General features: G+C 44.7%; 1 protein-coding gene across 3 annotated transcripts in view; it reads left to right on the top strand.

Moving 5' to 3' along the window:
- Positions 1-15,798, top strand: part of POU2F3 (POU class 2 homeobox 3) — a 60,038-nt gene that overhangs the window by 15,573 nt on the left and 28,667 nt on the right. For 2 of the 3 annotated variants that reach the window (XM_029572275.1, XM_029572276.1), the window contains one exon: positions 15,383-15,417. In XM_029572275.1, coding sequence (XP_029428135.1) covers positions 15,383-15,417 — 35 coding nt within the window. Of the gene's footprint in view, positions 1-12,928; positions 13,182-15,382; positions 15,418-15,798 lie in introns of those variants that run through there. The other variant, XM_029572277.1, reaches the window with a different exon arrangement.

A 15,798-nucleotide genomic window follows, 5' to 3' on the forward strand; every position in this document is an offset into this window, starting at 1 on the left:
ATGTGGCTGTTACTACCCTTAACCAATAAGCCTGATACTGTTGATGCAACTCCAACATTGCTCTCTGCTTCAGCGGCAGAAAGTGAGGGGTAGTTAGACTCAGACAGCAACCAACAAAGGCCCTGACTTTGACAATTGGGAAACTAATTACGGAGATGAACTGTATGGCGCGGCAGATGCTACCATAAGCTTGCTGGGCAGACTAGATGGACCGTTTAGTCCTTTTCTGACGTCATTTCTATGTTTCTATGCCGCCTCCTCTTTGGGTCAGTTCTCCAGTTAGTTCACTACCTCCCTCTCCCATCAGCTTTCTCTCTTTGCCCCACTGAGCTCAAACCTCCTCTTTCCATTCTCTCTCTTGCCCCCCCCCCCCCCCCCCCCCCCCCCCCCCCCGTTTAAGCTCCCCCACAAGGCTTGAACCCATCCCCAGCTCTTTCTCTGCTTTCCCCTAGTTCTCTCCTCTCACCTCAGCAAGACCCCCAGCTTTCTCCTACCCTCCCCCCCCAGCTCGCTGTACCTCACTCATTCAGGCTCCACCAGACCCCCTACTGTTCCCTCCTTTGCTTGGGTTGTGCAAAAACCTCAGGCTCATCTCTTCTGGCCTACGCGGGCCAATGCGGACTCTCCCAACCCTCGAGGGATATTCTGTGCAAATTCTGTACAACGCAGAGTCCCCCCAGGGGTATAAATTGCAGGAGGCACAGAAACAGCAGTGGGGCTATTGCGTGCAGAGGGTTAACTGCAGACATAGATCAGGAGGCTGTAGACTTTTTCCCTATTTTGGAGAACCAATGAGGGGAAAGCAAGTCTGATGTCTTCCATTCTTATTTTTCTTCTTTAATGTCATAAGATTATGGACTGAGGAGGAGTGATTTCCCAAGTGTGGATGATAGCTCTGGCCATTAGGGTTTTTCCAGGAAGTAAAGAATCCTATCTTGGGATGAGAGTGTTCCAGTTGGTTTGCCAGAAGATATCTGGAAATCACACCGCTACCTTCAGGGAGAAGGCATTTCTATAACGACTTGTCCACAGTGCTAACCAAGTACTGCATTCCAAGGAAGAAAAGGTGTCTGAGCCAACCAAGTACAAGAAGGAGAAGAAAAGCGGCTGTCCTGCTGAGGAGCAGTGCGGGGCCATTGGATTTAAGGTACCAAGAGGTGTCCTATGAGTCACTGGAGCTTCCAGATCCTGTCTAATAGGAGAGCTGCCTGCTATAGAGAAGCAAGGGGATCCTGTTTGTCTGACTGGTGACTAAGTGAAAGAAGCAGATTCATCTCTTAGCAAATACATCGTTTGCCACCTTGTTGCAATCAAAGAAATTGTATTTTAGCAAAATTTATGGTTGGAGCATCATCCAGTGCATGGAGACTGTTTTTAAGTCCAAGTGTACAAACTCCAAGGGCCTAAATGGCGGTCTTCCCAGCCATCCTTTCTTGTGAACATATCTACACCTGCAGGCCCCTTCACATGTGTGTTTTAGATATGTGTGGGGGGGGGGGGTAGGTTTGGACATGTACTAATTGTGTATATTTGGTTATGTATATCCGAGTGTCTGTGAGAGTGGGTATGTATTTAAGTGTGTTGTATTATGGCAGGGTATGTGTGTGTGTTTGTGTGAGAATGTTTAGGTATGTGTTTGTGTGTGTAATGAGCATGCTTGTGTGTTTTAAGTGAATGTAGGCATGGACTTAAAAATCATCTTCCTGGCAACAGGTCACACTGTCATTCTTACTGAAATTGCCTTGAGGGACACTGGCATCACAAGGATCAACTCCTCATAACCAGGGCTGATGCAATAGCCTGCAGCACCTTCCCCCTTATCTATCACAATCTCCCCAAACACAATTAAAAATTATGCATTTTTAATAAGAGATGTACAGGAACAAGAACATTTAAAGCACAGTCTTCTGAGGTAAAAATATCACTTACAACATGTATATTGTATTTACATGCAGTGCTATAAAACCATGCAAAAAAGACCCTTAGGTCTATTGCAATGTGTGTTGGACATGAGCTTGGCCCTCAACAAGCCATGAGTAACATGAATTACAATTTCAATATAGTAAATCTCCCATATGAAAACTGCAATAACTGCCAGTACTCAAACAATATCAATCCTACTTTTGAAGAGGCAACACTGCAATTATTACACCAGGCCCTAAAATGCGAATACAACTACTATTAGGGAATTAGAAAAAGCCAAGCTGCTATAGATCCCTACACAGAACCTACACACTAACAGAATATCAACCCAGTCACACATGTAAAACACAAACAGACCCTCACCAAATGCAGAATAAAGTGACCATAAAGTAGTAATACAAACATGCAGACATGTAACAACCCAGCCTTTGTATGCAGTGCAACAATGGAAAAACAGAAACATTACAGTTCCTCATAAAACATCAAACAATAACATCAGAAAATATAAATCAATAGAAGTAAAACCATACTAATAAGAATTTCAAAACAGCTGACAAATAGAATAACAGCCAATAATTTAAAACTTATATACATTTTCCAAAGAACAATAAAAGATTTCAAAACAGTAGATGCAAAAATGGATTTTAGAGAACCCCTGCTGTCCCTACCTTGAGATCTTTTGATTTCCAGATGCCCTGAGATTGTGGTGGTTGCTGCTCACAATCTTTCTCCTCTCTCTCATATATACACACACGCTCAATCTCTTCCTCCCTATGAAAAACGCAAGTCCAGCGGCTGCCTCCTCCTTCAGCCCCGCGGCAGACGGGACTTCCTTGGGGCCACGCTGTGGTACCGCGGAACGCTGCGCGGGCGCGGGCCCGGGCCGATGCTGCCTTTCTGTTCTAGCCGCCAATGCGTGCCCTCTCCTTCTTCCCGCCCGCGTGGACCCACCACTTCCTCTTCCGAGCCATGCAATCGCCGTCCCCCAAACCCGTAGCCCTCCAGGCGACTTCCACTGGCCCTACGCATAATCTTCCTCGACGCCTCTTTCTTGAAATAATAATTGGCACAAACAGTTCCTTTCATGCTGTCACTTGACAAACTGGAGTTTACACTTCACCTCTGAGGAAGAAGAGATATGAGGAAACATAAATCGGAGGCGCTGTTCATTCATTATTCATACTTCTGAGTGGGGGTTTTGTTTCTGTCAGCTTTTGAATGCTCATGAGTACGTGCCACTGCCTACAAACCTTAGCAATCTTGGTAAATAAAAATAAATCAAATCATATTAAAAAAAAAATGCAGCTTGGAGATCTTGCACGTTTGAGGAGAAGCAAATAAACTCGTTTTGTATAGGTTTTCAGGTCAGCCTCCGCTCAAAAGTTAGCAGGGATCGCAATTTCCCGGGCATCTGGCCACGTGACTTTGTAAAAGCGCGAAGGCGGCGGTGAGCAGGGCTGAAAGCGGTAGCTGCACTTCTGCCTGCTCCCCTTACAAAAGGAGGGGCTGCTGTGCCTGGCTTCCTCTTTCTATTGGGCCGGCCAGCAGCTGGGAGACAGAGCAGGCGTGCCCTCCCCATCCTCGTGATTGTATCTGCCATTCCTTCCCCCGGTTTAGAAAGGAAGCGTTCACTGCAGGGGTGGGCATTTGAGGAGCATCTCTGTAGCAGACGTGCTCCCCATATGGGCCATATCGTCTGTTGCATCTTACCTATGCGCTTGCCTTGGTCTTACTTCCACTTGTGCCCTGGCATCTACAATCAGGAAACTGCAGAGGAGTCACACAGCCTTGAGATGGGGCTGGAGGGGAAAGAGGTGAGAGCTGGAGGAGGAAGAATGAAAACTAGTAGAGAAAGGAGGACTGAAGAGAAAGGAACAAGCCGGGAGTGGCATGAGAGCTAGAGAAGAGGGGTTGGCAGAAGGTGACAACTGGCAGACTTGAGTGATTCATCTGGCACCACCCTAAGGCTGAGATAAAAGGCAGGAAGAGAAAAAATGGGGAAGGTACTCCTCAGTGAATTCTGTACAAAACAATTAAAAATGCTGCACAAAAAAAATGTAAAAATTCTGTACACAATATTTTAAAATTCTGCAAAATTCTTCAAACTTTGTCCCAAAAAAACAATATTATCACTGTCTTTGAGTATAATAGTTATTTATAGTGCAATGCGAAAACAAAGTTATTACTCAAAGATTTTTAATTATTTTGTGCAGATTTTTCCCATCTTAAGGTCTGGCCCCTCCAGATTGCTCTCCCCTCCCCCAGGCTCAATGACTCTCTTCAGGTGTTTCCCCCTTATGACTTGAACCCCTTCCCCATGCTCCCCCTGGGATCAATCCCCTAATTCACTTGCTACTTCACTCCAGGGCTCTCGATCTCATCCTTCCCCCCCACCAGATTTCTTTCTCTGCCCGTCATGTTGAACCTCACTCCCCTGATTTATCTCTCTCGCCCCATCCCCCAGGGAGCACCTACAAGGCTTGAACCCCTCTCTTTGTCCCCAACAGTTTTCTCCCCTCTCTCTACCACCCCCCTCCCATTAGTATGACCTCTAGTTTCTGTCTGCCCCCCCCCCCCCCGGCTTGACTTCTAGGGAGCAGACAGAGAGAGAACTTCTCTAGTTCTGACCCTCACCCCAGTAAGACCTCCAGCTCTCTCCTCCCCTCCCCCAAGCTCGCCCTCTACCTGGCTTGTTCAGGCTTCACTGCACCCCCACTGCTCTCTCCTTTGTTTGGGCCACACAGGCCTCTCCCAACTCTCCTCCGGTACGTGTAGGGAAGCTTGCCGCTGCTCCTTTCTCATTTCCAGCTGACACCGGTGCTATTCCTTCCTTCCTTCTGGCCCCGCACAGGCCTCCACTATCATTGTTGCTGCTGCTTTGTGATTCTCAAGCCAAATTCAATGGGACAAATGTAAAATTCTGTGCAGGAAAGCAATCCTGTGCAAACGGCACCATGCAGAGTTCTCCCAGAAGTGGGAAGGGAAGCAGGGCCAGTGCTTCCCTTAGGCAAACGAAGTGGTCAACTAGAGCACCACCCGACGCAGCCCATCCTCTTGGCAGCCTACGTGTGTGGAATGAGGCCTTTGGCTTCTGGCGGAGCCTATTCCATCAGCGGCCAGAGAGTACAGGAGCTGCCACCAACAGATACGTCTTGGGGAGGGGGGGGGGGGGGAGAGTTTGTAAGGCCTAATACCCTTGCACCGGTGCTGAAGGGAAGGGGAGAAGGAATGTATAGGGAGATATTTCTGTGTTTCCATGAGATGGGAAGAATCATATTAGATCAAAGTATGTTTAGAAAAAAGTGTGAAGAAGGGGCAGAAGCACTGTATCCAGCAGCAAGACATGGTGACCTCTGCCACCTCTTGCTATGAAAAGTAGTGTGATACTCGGAGGGTTTGCTGAAAATCTGTCCCTTAAAATGTCACAGGTCTCACAAATAAGAGAAAGACAAGGCTGGGGGCTAAACAAGTGGTTTTCGGCTTGTTTTTCCCTATTTCTTAAAATCTCCTGAGTTTCCAATATTTTTCCAGTCCTGTCGGCTTTATTGTAATAAGAAAGGGCCTCATTAATTATCCCCTTTCTGGATATCTAGAGTTGCTCTCCTGACATCACCAGCACTTGGAATTAAGAAGAAGCCCTGTGAGATATGATCACTGTGATGCTAACTTGAATTAGCAGCAAGAAGTCAAGGAACACTTGCCAACATTTTGGTCACCACACTGCCTCATTTGAACACATTCAATAACTCGTAAGCACCCCTTCGGCCTTTAACAGCCCACAAATTGAAACTATTGAAGCTATAACAGCACAGAAGAGCCATGTTACAAAATAGACAGCTCCAACATACAAACATATGTTCACAGCTTAACCCCATAATCCTGAAGAACCTGCATTCAAGTGGCCAAGAGATTTGGTTTGACTTTTTTGTTTCTTGTAAATAAATATTTTATATATTTCTTGTGTTTGCTAGAAGCCATTCAGCATCCTCAAGTTTCTTCTACCAATCTCATGTCAACTTTCCCAGCTGAATCACTCTTTCGCGGGACCACATCAGCTTTTGCTCAGCAAACATGCTCCACTAGGTGGTTGATGAACTGTGAAAGACTGTGGTTCTTCTCTGCTGGTTTAATTTCTCTGGGCCTTAAGTTGTTATTATTTCCATAAAGTGTTTTTCATTCAAAATCTCATTTGGTGTCTGTTTACTTTTGTTTCTCGCTGCTGTTAAGGAAGTGACAAATTGTTTTATATTTCATCCTCTCGGGATTTCTTTCTACTGCTTGTATCCGAGCGAGAAGGAAGAAATTGATTCATTTAACAGAATTATTTTTTTTGCATCCAACTGTCTCTTATAATTCTCATGAAACAGACTCTAAGGTAGGCTGATACATGTGTCGGGGTCCTGAGAGGTTTGGTTTCATGATTCTTTGCATTATCCAATGGTGGTTTTCTGTCTCTTGGTCTTTAGCAATACATGATTACTATGTACATGTGTTGTGTGATTACATGTATGGCCCTCTGGTGTTCGGCACAGTGGAGGAGTAGAGTCCATGGAACGACTGCAAAATTTTGTGACTCAGTAATTGAGATTCAGAGATCTATTTTCTTAACTGTGCATATTATATATTACCTTGCACAAAATATTAATTTTTATTGAAAACCATAGTTTTAAATATTTCCTATAAGAACTTACTAGTGCTCGTGTATGCCTGAATGGTTTTTGGTTTTCTTTTTTCATTCTTTCATTGCTCTAATTTTTCCCTGCTGTTTTCATTTTTAATTCACTTTGTCTTTCTTACCTCGGTATCTCATACAGCCTGGTCATCCTTTCCTCTAGGTCTCTCTCTAAACTCCCGCTTCCCTTCCATTCAGTCTTTCATTCTGCCTTGGTTTCTCTGTACACTTGCCTTCCATCTCTGTTTCTCATGGCAGCGGCCCTGGCCTCCCTCCCCAGGCCCCCATGCTGATGCTTTCCTCGCCTACTCTCCTCCTCGTGCACCCCCTTCCACCTCCACATTGAAGTTGCCAACTTTCTCCCATCCATTCCCAAGTCTTGCTCCAACACCAGTGCTACTAGATCCCCACCACCACCACCACCTCTTTTCCCTGTTCTCCCTCTCCACTACCAGCTACAACCACTCCACATCCCTGTTCCTGTTGGGGTCGTCCACTCTCTAGCTGTTTCCTCCAGCCCACTTTCTGCATGGCTGTGTTTGCTGTCATCTACAAGGCGGCAATTGTTCTTCTAAGAACAGGCAGCTCCTAGCAGTCAGAGCCATGCAGTGCACAGGCAGGATGGAGCTGCAGTCACCTTTTCAGAGGGGTAACAGTTATAGCCAGTGAAGGGAAGGAGGGAGGCAGTATCTTTGGGAAGGTAAAAGGCCCAGTAGCTACTAGCTGAGGGGGAAGAGAGATAGGAGCAAGCAGGTAATTATGGTTCCAAGATAGGAGTGAAATTTTGCTACGCTTGGTGCAGCTGCAGAATCATTGTAAACTAAGCATCCTGGAGGTATCTGTGGGACAGAGAAGCAATTGCGTGTAGCAGTGCTCTAAGCAGTCAGAGTGAGAGGCCCATTACTGCCATAGCATTGCTGTCTGTGCCTTCTGATCTCCCAACAGTCTTGGGAATCCACAGTGCCATGGATGATCGAGGGGTTAAAGGGGCACTCCATCACGGAAAGACTAAACAAATTCTTTGCTTCGGTGTTTACTGAAAAGGATGTTGGGGAGATACCTGTTCCAGAGACGGTTTTCAAGGGTGACAATTCAGATGAACTGACCCAAATCACGGTGAACCTGGAAGATGCAGTAGGCCAGATTGACAAACTGAAGAGAAGCAAATCATCTGGACCGGATAGCATACACCCCAAGGTTCTGAAAGAACCAAAAAATGAAATTTCAGACCTATTACAAGTAATTTGTAACCTATCATTAAAATCATCCATTATACCTGAAGACTGGAAAGTGGCCAATGTAACCCCGATATTTAAAAAGGGCTCCCGAGGTGATCCTGGAAACTATAGACTGGTGAGCCTGGGAAAAATCATGGAAACTGTTATAAAGAATAAAATCACAAAACATTTAGATAGACATGGTTTAATGGGACTCAGCCAGCATGGATTTACCCAAGGAAAGTTTTGTTTCACAAATCTGCTACATTTTATCAGTAGATATGGTGTATTTGGATTTTCAGAAGGCATTTGACAAAATCCCTCATGAGAGGCTTCTAAGAAAACTAAAAGTCATGGGATTGAGGAGAAGTCCTTTTGTGGATTGTAAACAGATTAAAAGACAGGAAATAGAGAGAAGGATTAAATGGTCAGTTTTCTCAGTGGAAAAAGGTAAACAGTGGAGTGCCTCAGGGATCTGTACTTGGACCGGTGCTTTTTAATATATATATATATATATATATATATATATATATATATATATATATATATATATATATATATATATACAAATGATCTGGAAAGGAATACGACGAGTGAGGTAATCAGATTTACAGATGATACAAAATTATTCAGAGTAGTTAAATCATAAACAGATTATGATATATTTCAGGAGGATCTTTCGAGATTGGAAGATTGGGCAACCATATGGCAGATGGAATATAATGTGGACAAGTGCAAAATGATGCATACAGGGAAAAATAACACATGCTGTTGTTACACGATGTTAGGTTCCATTTTAGGAGTTACCAACCAAGAAAAAGATCTGGGTATCATAATTAATATTACATTGAAATGTTGGCTCTGTGCTGTAGCAGTCAAAAAGCAAACAGATTGTTAGGAATTATTAGTAAGGGAATGGCAAATAAAATGAAGATGTCATAATGCCTCCATATGCTCAATTGTTAGACTGCAGTTTGAATATTGAATGCACTTCTGGTCACTGCATCTCAAAAAAGATATAGTTGCACTGGAGAAAGTACAGAGAAGGGCGACCAAAATGATAAAGGGGATGGAACAGCTCCCCTTTGAGGAAAGGCTGAAGAGGTTAAGACTGTTCAGTTTGGAGAAGAGACAGCTGAGGGGGGACTATGATAGAGGTCTATAAAATCATGAGAGGTCTAGACTGGGTAGATGTGAATCTGTTATTTACACTTTTGGATAATAGAAGGACTAGGGGGCACTCTATGAAGTTAGCAAGTAGCACATTTAAAACTAATTGGAGAAAATTCTTTTTCATTCAATGCCCAATTAAGCTCTGGAATTTGTTGCCAAACCTTTTTTGAACCCAGCTACACTAACCACATCCTCTGGCAACAAATTCCAGAGCTTAATTGGGCATTGAATGATAAAGAATTTTCTCCAATTAGTTTTAAATGTGCTACTTGCTAACTTCATAGAGTGCCCCCTAGTCCTTCTATTATCCAAAAGTGTAAATAACAGATTCACATCTACTCGTTCAAGACCTCTTATGATTTTAAAGACCTCTATCATATCCCCCCCTCAGCCATCTCTTCTCCAAACTGAACAGTCCTAACCTCTTCAGCCTTTCCTCATAGGGGAGTTGTTCCATCCCCTTTATCATTTTGGTTGCCCTTCTCTGTACCTTCTCCATCGCAATTATATCCTTTTTGAGATGCGGCGACCAGAATTGTACACAGTACTCAAGGTGCAGTTTCACCTTGAGTACTGCACTTTCCATCCCCGCCACCTGATGTGCCCATGTGGTTCCTAGCACCCTTCTACACCCCCTTCCCAAATACCAGACATGCCCATATGTTTCCCAGGCTGACCAGTAGCAGTCCAGCCTGTCCCAACACGAGGCGATGCACATCACACAGGGAAAGAGAAAGACTGAAGTTGGCCACAAGCTGACCTGAGCCTGTCACTGGCTCCCTGTAGTAGCACCGGCAAATATCAAAGCAATGTAGTAAGACTTCAATTAATGTTTAATCATTTAACCCTTTAATATTTTACATCCCTTGTATATGTAGGTGAGAGGATTTCCATACACAGTGTGGATGTGTGAAGTGTTAGAGATTGAGTGATGCATAAAATGAAAAAAAAAGGCTGTAATTAGGATAGGAAAGAGGGTGTGAATGTTGTTTAGGGTGTGGTTTAGGCCTGAGTGGTTTTTAAAGAGTCAGTGCCACCATCCCAACTGGGGAAAATTGGCACTAGCCTTTTAATAGTGGTTTTGGCATAAGACACTGTTTTCAAATAGGGAGCAGTTATTAAAATGTTCTCTGTGTGTTATCTGATAGAGTTAAAGAAAAGAGGTTGTTGCAGATATCTTTTCCTTGTTTTTCAAAAACAAAAACAAAATATTTAAATGAGTGACATGCCCTGTTATACAGGCCAATACAGTAAAGTGCGGCCGCGGTTACCCTGCTTCTAACCCGCTTTCTACTCACAATTTGGCCGCGTTAGTCCAACCTGCGATTCACTATCCCTTTTAACCCATCCTTACCGCTTCTTTAAATCAACGGGTAGCCCTTTCCGATCGGATTAGCTATTCCCTCCCATACAGTAACGTGCGCCCCGACTATCGCCTTTTTAACCTGCAGTTTAGCCGCGCGTTTAACCTGCTAATTTACCGCCTACCCTTACCCCTACGTTAGAGGCAGGGGTAAGGGTAGACGGCAAACTTTCCCCCAGCCCCCGCCCACCTGTCCTGGCCGCGTCCATGGGTGCCGGTCTCTGGGGCAGCCCCAGTCCTCCTCTCTCCTTTCGCTGGCTTGAGCGCCCATCAATTTGGGCGCTCAAGCCAGCGAAGCATATGAATGTACGCCGTGACATCATGCGCTTCGCTGGCTTGAGCGCCCAAATTGACGGGCCCCCAAGTCAGCGAAAGCGTATGAACGTACGCCGTGACGTCACGCACGCCCGTTCATGTGCTTTCGCTGGCTTGAGCGCCCATGCCCTACGGGCGTGCGTTCATCCGTCTTCGCCGGCGGGGGCCTCTGGAAGCCGCTTTCGCCGCCGGCTGCCCCCAGGAGGCAGGGGAGCCTTGGCGCGCACCTCCGGAGGAGGGCAGAGAGGGCTGACAGGGCTGAAAGAAAGAAAAAGTAAATTAACTTTGGTTACACTTATTCACAATACTTTACATGTCGAGTCGCTTCGGGAGGAGGGGATTTTAGGTTTTTAGGTTTTCTTTTGGTTAAAGTTGGGATCCACTTCCTGGTACCTGTCATTTCAAATGTCATGGACACGTGTTGGGCGCGGGTTGGACGCGGCTTGCATTTGCATGCCATTTAAATAGAGTATCGAGCGGCATGTGATCCGAACTGTGCGTGCGGCAAACGCGGGTGCGCCCGGCCCTAACACACCTCTTTCTACCGCACCTTACTGTATCGGCCCGATAGAAAGCAAAGGGAGCTGTGCAAGTGCTGGGGCTGAAGGCTTGTGGAGATACAGAAAGGCGTGAATCGGTGTTTGTGGGCGAGTCTTTGAGCACACTTTGAATCCTTTTTACAGATGGCAATGAATATTTTCTTTTTAATTTGTAATCAATCCCATGAGTATCTCCTTTTTCAGAAGTTGCTATTCAGCATGATCCAACTCTTGGCTGCTCTTTGGCTTGAGCCCTGAGCATAGGAGATTTTAAGTCCTGACTGAGAAAATGAGAGAGACAATGCTAATTAATTCTTGCAGGAATCCATGTCTGCCAGCTCCGCAGGTGATCCTGGGAAAGCAATGGCTTCTGTAACTTCTGGTCGCTGTCATCTCCGTGACAGAGCAGAGTATCACTCTGCTATCTACCACAGAAAACACACATGGGTCGGCCCAGTGACTGCACACTGTCATGCAGAGGTTACCTAGCTTTCATTGCTAGGCTCAGGGGCCTTCGCTCCCCCAGGTGGGCTGGGTCTGGGAGGCGGCATTCTCAGCACCCGGGGAAGGAGAGGGCCAGAGTCATTGCGCAAGAGCGACACCTAGTGGCTGGAGTTAGGGCCCTGTGATTGCAGAGTTCCAGAAGGAGCCCTGGTGCACAGACCCCAGACAAGGCTGCTGCAACAACTGGACAAACATAAACTGGAAAGGGATATCAAAGAGTAGAATAATGCCTCCTCCACTCCCAGGGTAGTTGCAAATGAAGGCGTATGGCATCTTAGCGCTGGTTCCTATTGAGTTGAGGTAAAAAAAAAAACAAAAAACACAAAACAGGAGGAAACTGCTGGATCACAAAAAAATTTGACAACACATGTCATGCAAAAAATGTGTTTCTCCAAGTTCTGTGAAATTGACAAAGAAAAAAAAATTGCCAAGAGGTAAGGAAGGAATTAAAAGGAACAGAAAGCGTCTAAATGTGCTGCATTTTGTCAATGGGTGAATACAGATGTGTTAAACAAAATCTGTTTTACAGGAATGTGGTTTTTATTTCATTTTATTTTTTGCATTAGCAGTTAGAGGTCCTTATTCAGTAGGTCGATGAGCAGCAAAGTTATCTGGGTAAAGTTACCTGGTTAACTGAAGGCGAATATTAAGCCGGATGAATTTCCAGCTGAATGTACACTGCTAAAATTAACTGGGCTCCCTCCTATTGCCCCACCTCACCCACTCCACCTGGAACCACCCCCCCCCCCCCCCGAAGGCTGAGCCAGGAGGCGATAGAGTCTCACCATACTCCCAGCCGCCTCTAGCATTGCTCTGATGGCCCCACCGGGAGTGTGTGCTGTCAGGTGAGAGGCTGAAAGGCTTGAAATGGACAGACAGATTTTATGCTCCCGACCTGTCCGGCTCATACCTATCTGACCTCGCCTCCCCAACCTACATCATCATCCGCAAGCTGCACACCTGGAACCCCAAGACCTCGTCAGAAAACACAATAAAAGGCAGAAAAGGAAGGGAGACCTCTGGTTGCTATGACAACGTGGCCTGACAGGATTTGCATAGGCTGCTCATTTTCATACTCTGTCCTTATAAGACAGTAAAACATTTACATATTTCAGGATCCCAGTCTGTGATTGTGAAGAAGCAGAGGAGAGGAGGTTGTTTGAAATTCAAATTTGGGTCATTATGGTTTTCATGCCAGAGAGGGAAATAACAAAAGAGTAGGTAGACGCACAAAGGCTTGTTATGAAAGCACACGTGCACCTGGCCCTGTAGCCACCTGGGCAGGACCCCTCCCCCTACCTGTGGCTCCACTGGAGCAGTCTAAGATTGAGTAGCAGTCCCTAACCTAAGTCTGGATACAAATTTACTGAGAGTGATGCAAGTCTCCATGTGTAACCTAGGAGTCAAATTGTAAAACTGAGATCATCCCCGATGAGTTATCTTTTCCTGAATTCTGCTGATCTCATCAATAAGTGGTAAGGGGAAGGGATACTCAGTGCCATAGGACAGAATTAAGAATCTCCAATAATAGCTTCATTTTGTCTTGCTTTAGAACTGCTGCTTCCTCTTCCTATAGCCGCAGCATTAGCGTTTAATAAATGATAAGCAGTAGTGCTAGAAGTATTTGTTCTGTTTTAGATTCTGCCTCCTCTTTTTATTGCCACAGTGGTAGCTCCTTGATTGCTATCCTGTTTTACGACTGCTGCCTCACTCACTACTCAAGTTTGAGAAAGGAGATAGTGCAGTCTTAAAGCAGAATAAATTCTCCATGTGCTGGTAACGTGACTGTGAGAGCAGGAGGCAGACCTAAAGGCACAGACAGCAGAGGCCAAGCAATGTTGCAAACTTGGCAGAGTTCCAAGAGTTAATGCCATTACTTGTTCCCAGATATACGATTGCTATTTGTTCACATGGAGAAGAGAGCAAGGCATAGAAACCAGGACGACGTCACCAGATTAGCTCCACTTGGACTGCCCAGCCTCCCTTTAGTGCAACCCTGCTCCATCTGTGGCCTTCTCCCACCTTTCCCTTGACGTTAAGGTCCCATTGCGTCTGTGCCAAGCATGAATTCTGTCTGTATTTGGGCTCCTGCCGCTTCTGCTGGAAGGCTGTTCCGGGCACCCACCAACCCTCTCAAGGAGAAAGTCTTTTCTCACATTCCTTCTGGGGCTCCCTTCCTCCATCTTCATAAGATGATCCCTTGGCCTTGAGCTTGGTACCTGAAGTCTGCTGGATAGCCGATGTAATATTTGCAGTATGGCTTTTTCATAGGTTGAGTGCTGGCAATTATGATATGGAAGGTTTACTATATATTGGAATTGTAGTTCAGTTTATTCCTGGATTTCTGTGGGCCAAGTCTACACTCAATGCACTTTACCATAGGCCTAATACCATATGGGATCCAGTAAACTGCCTTGATTACTATGAGAAAGGTAACTTATTAAATCTATTAAACTATTATTATTGAAAGTGTGTTTTTTTGCAGTGTATGCCTATATAATAGATATGTTGCTGCAAGTGATATTTTTATTTCAGTAGATTGCAATCTGCCTTTTTAGGTTGGGGAAGTTAATAAATGTTAAAATGGAAAGAATGCATAAGTTTTAATTATGTGGAAAGGGGAGGGAAGAGGGAATGAAAGGCTGTAAGGTTTGTCTGGGGCATCTAATACCCTTGTATCAGCCCTAAGAGAGAGTGTGTCTCACACAGAGACTCCCACCGTTCACCAACCTGATCCGTGTGGTACCCCGATGGTCACTTTCTCTGACCATCCCTTAACCAACTTCTCTCCACGTTTATAATTTATTTCCTGAGACTGTTTCCTGTCATTGGAAATAACAGGAGAGGAACAGCTGCTGCTGCTTTGTCTCATGTCCATCCATCAGTATTTCTTTCCACTGATGATAAGAAGCAGCGTGTGCACAGGAAAACTTATTCGTTTTGTTTTGTTTTTCCTGTTTTCGTTGCATTTCTAAATTTCGTTTTGTTACGCGTGTAAAATCAGTTTTATGCACATAGATCAGATTTTAAATCCATAAAAACGTATGCATGAAAAGCAACGAAACAAAATGCATGCCCATTCCTAGAAGCTGAAGAAGATGGCCAGAGCACATGTGAAATGCGGTCATGACATGAACTACAGGGCCTGAAAACAGAGAGCGCGTTCCACACACCCCAAAGCTCACCACCTCCTGGTAACACCACCCCCTCCTCCTCCCCATTTCTTTCCCAATCCTGCCTCTAAAGTGAAGTGAATTTGAATCCCTTGGAGATTTATTTATTTATTTATTTAACAGTTTTTTATACCGACCTTCATAGTAAATTACCATATCGGATCGGTTTACAGATTAACAAAAGGGAAAAACAACAAGAGTAACAAATCCACGTAAACGAAAGATAACAATAAGTAGGAATAAGTCAAAAATTACAATCAACAAGGGGAGAGAACTTGGAAGCTTGGATGTGAATAATGTGAATAATGATTGGAAGCTTAATGTGAATAATGATTGGAAGCTTGGATGTGAATAATGTGAATAATGATTTATTTTTATTTTGTGAATATTTTTATTTATTTTTATTATGAATATTTTTATTTAATTTTATTATGTGAATAATGTGAATAATGATTGGAAGCTTGGATGTGAATAATGTGAATAATGATTTATTTTTATTTTAGGGAACGAAAGCAATGGACTGGAGTTCAGCAGGCAGGTAAGACTGTGTGAGATAATCCACAGATTGAACTTCTTTGCCAGAGAGGAGGGAGCCCTCAGGGGTACTTTTCAGTCGGGGGGGGGGGGGGGGGGTGGTAAGACAGTGGGCCCATGAACTGTCTGTGCTCTGAAACTCTGGCACATTTAGGGCCAGGTTTCCATTTCAGGCAGAAAAGAAATAAGGGCCAAAAAGCCTGAAAGTCTTCCTTCTCGTACAATTTCAACATCGTGAGAATTTTGACCACGGATGTCATTTTCTGCAGCTTCTGGAAGGGGAAGAAACCTACAGAGAAAGTTGTTCTCCAAGCACTGCGGGTCTTTTAGGCAGTTCTTAAATGTAGGTGAAGGCCCCACGGCACTTTGCGCAGAAAGCTTGTTT

Source organism: Rhinatrema bivittatum, chromosome 12, assembly GCF_901001135.1.
Source record: "Rhinatrema bivittatum chromosome 12, aRhiBiv1.1, whole genome shotgun sequence".
Lineage (NCBI taxonomy): Eukaryota > Metazoa > Chordata > Amphibia > Gymnophiona > Rhinatrematidae > Rhinatrema > Rhinatrema bivittatum.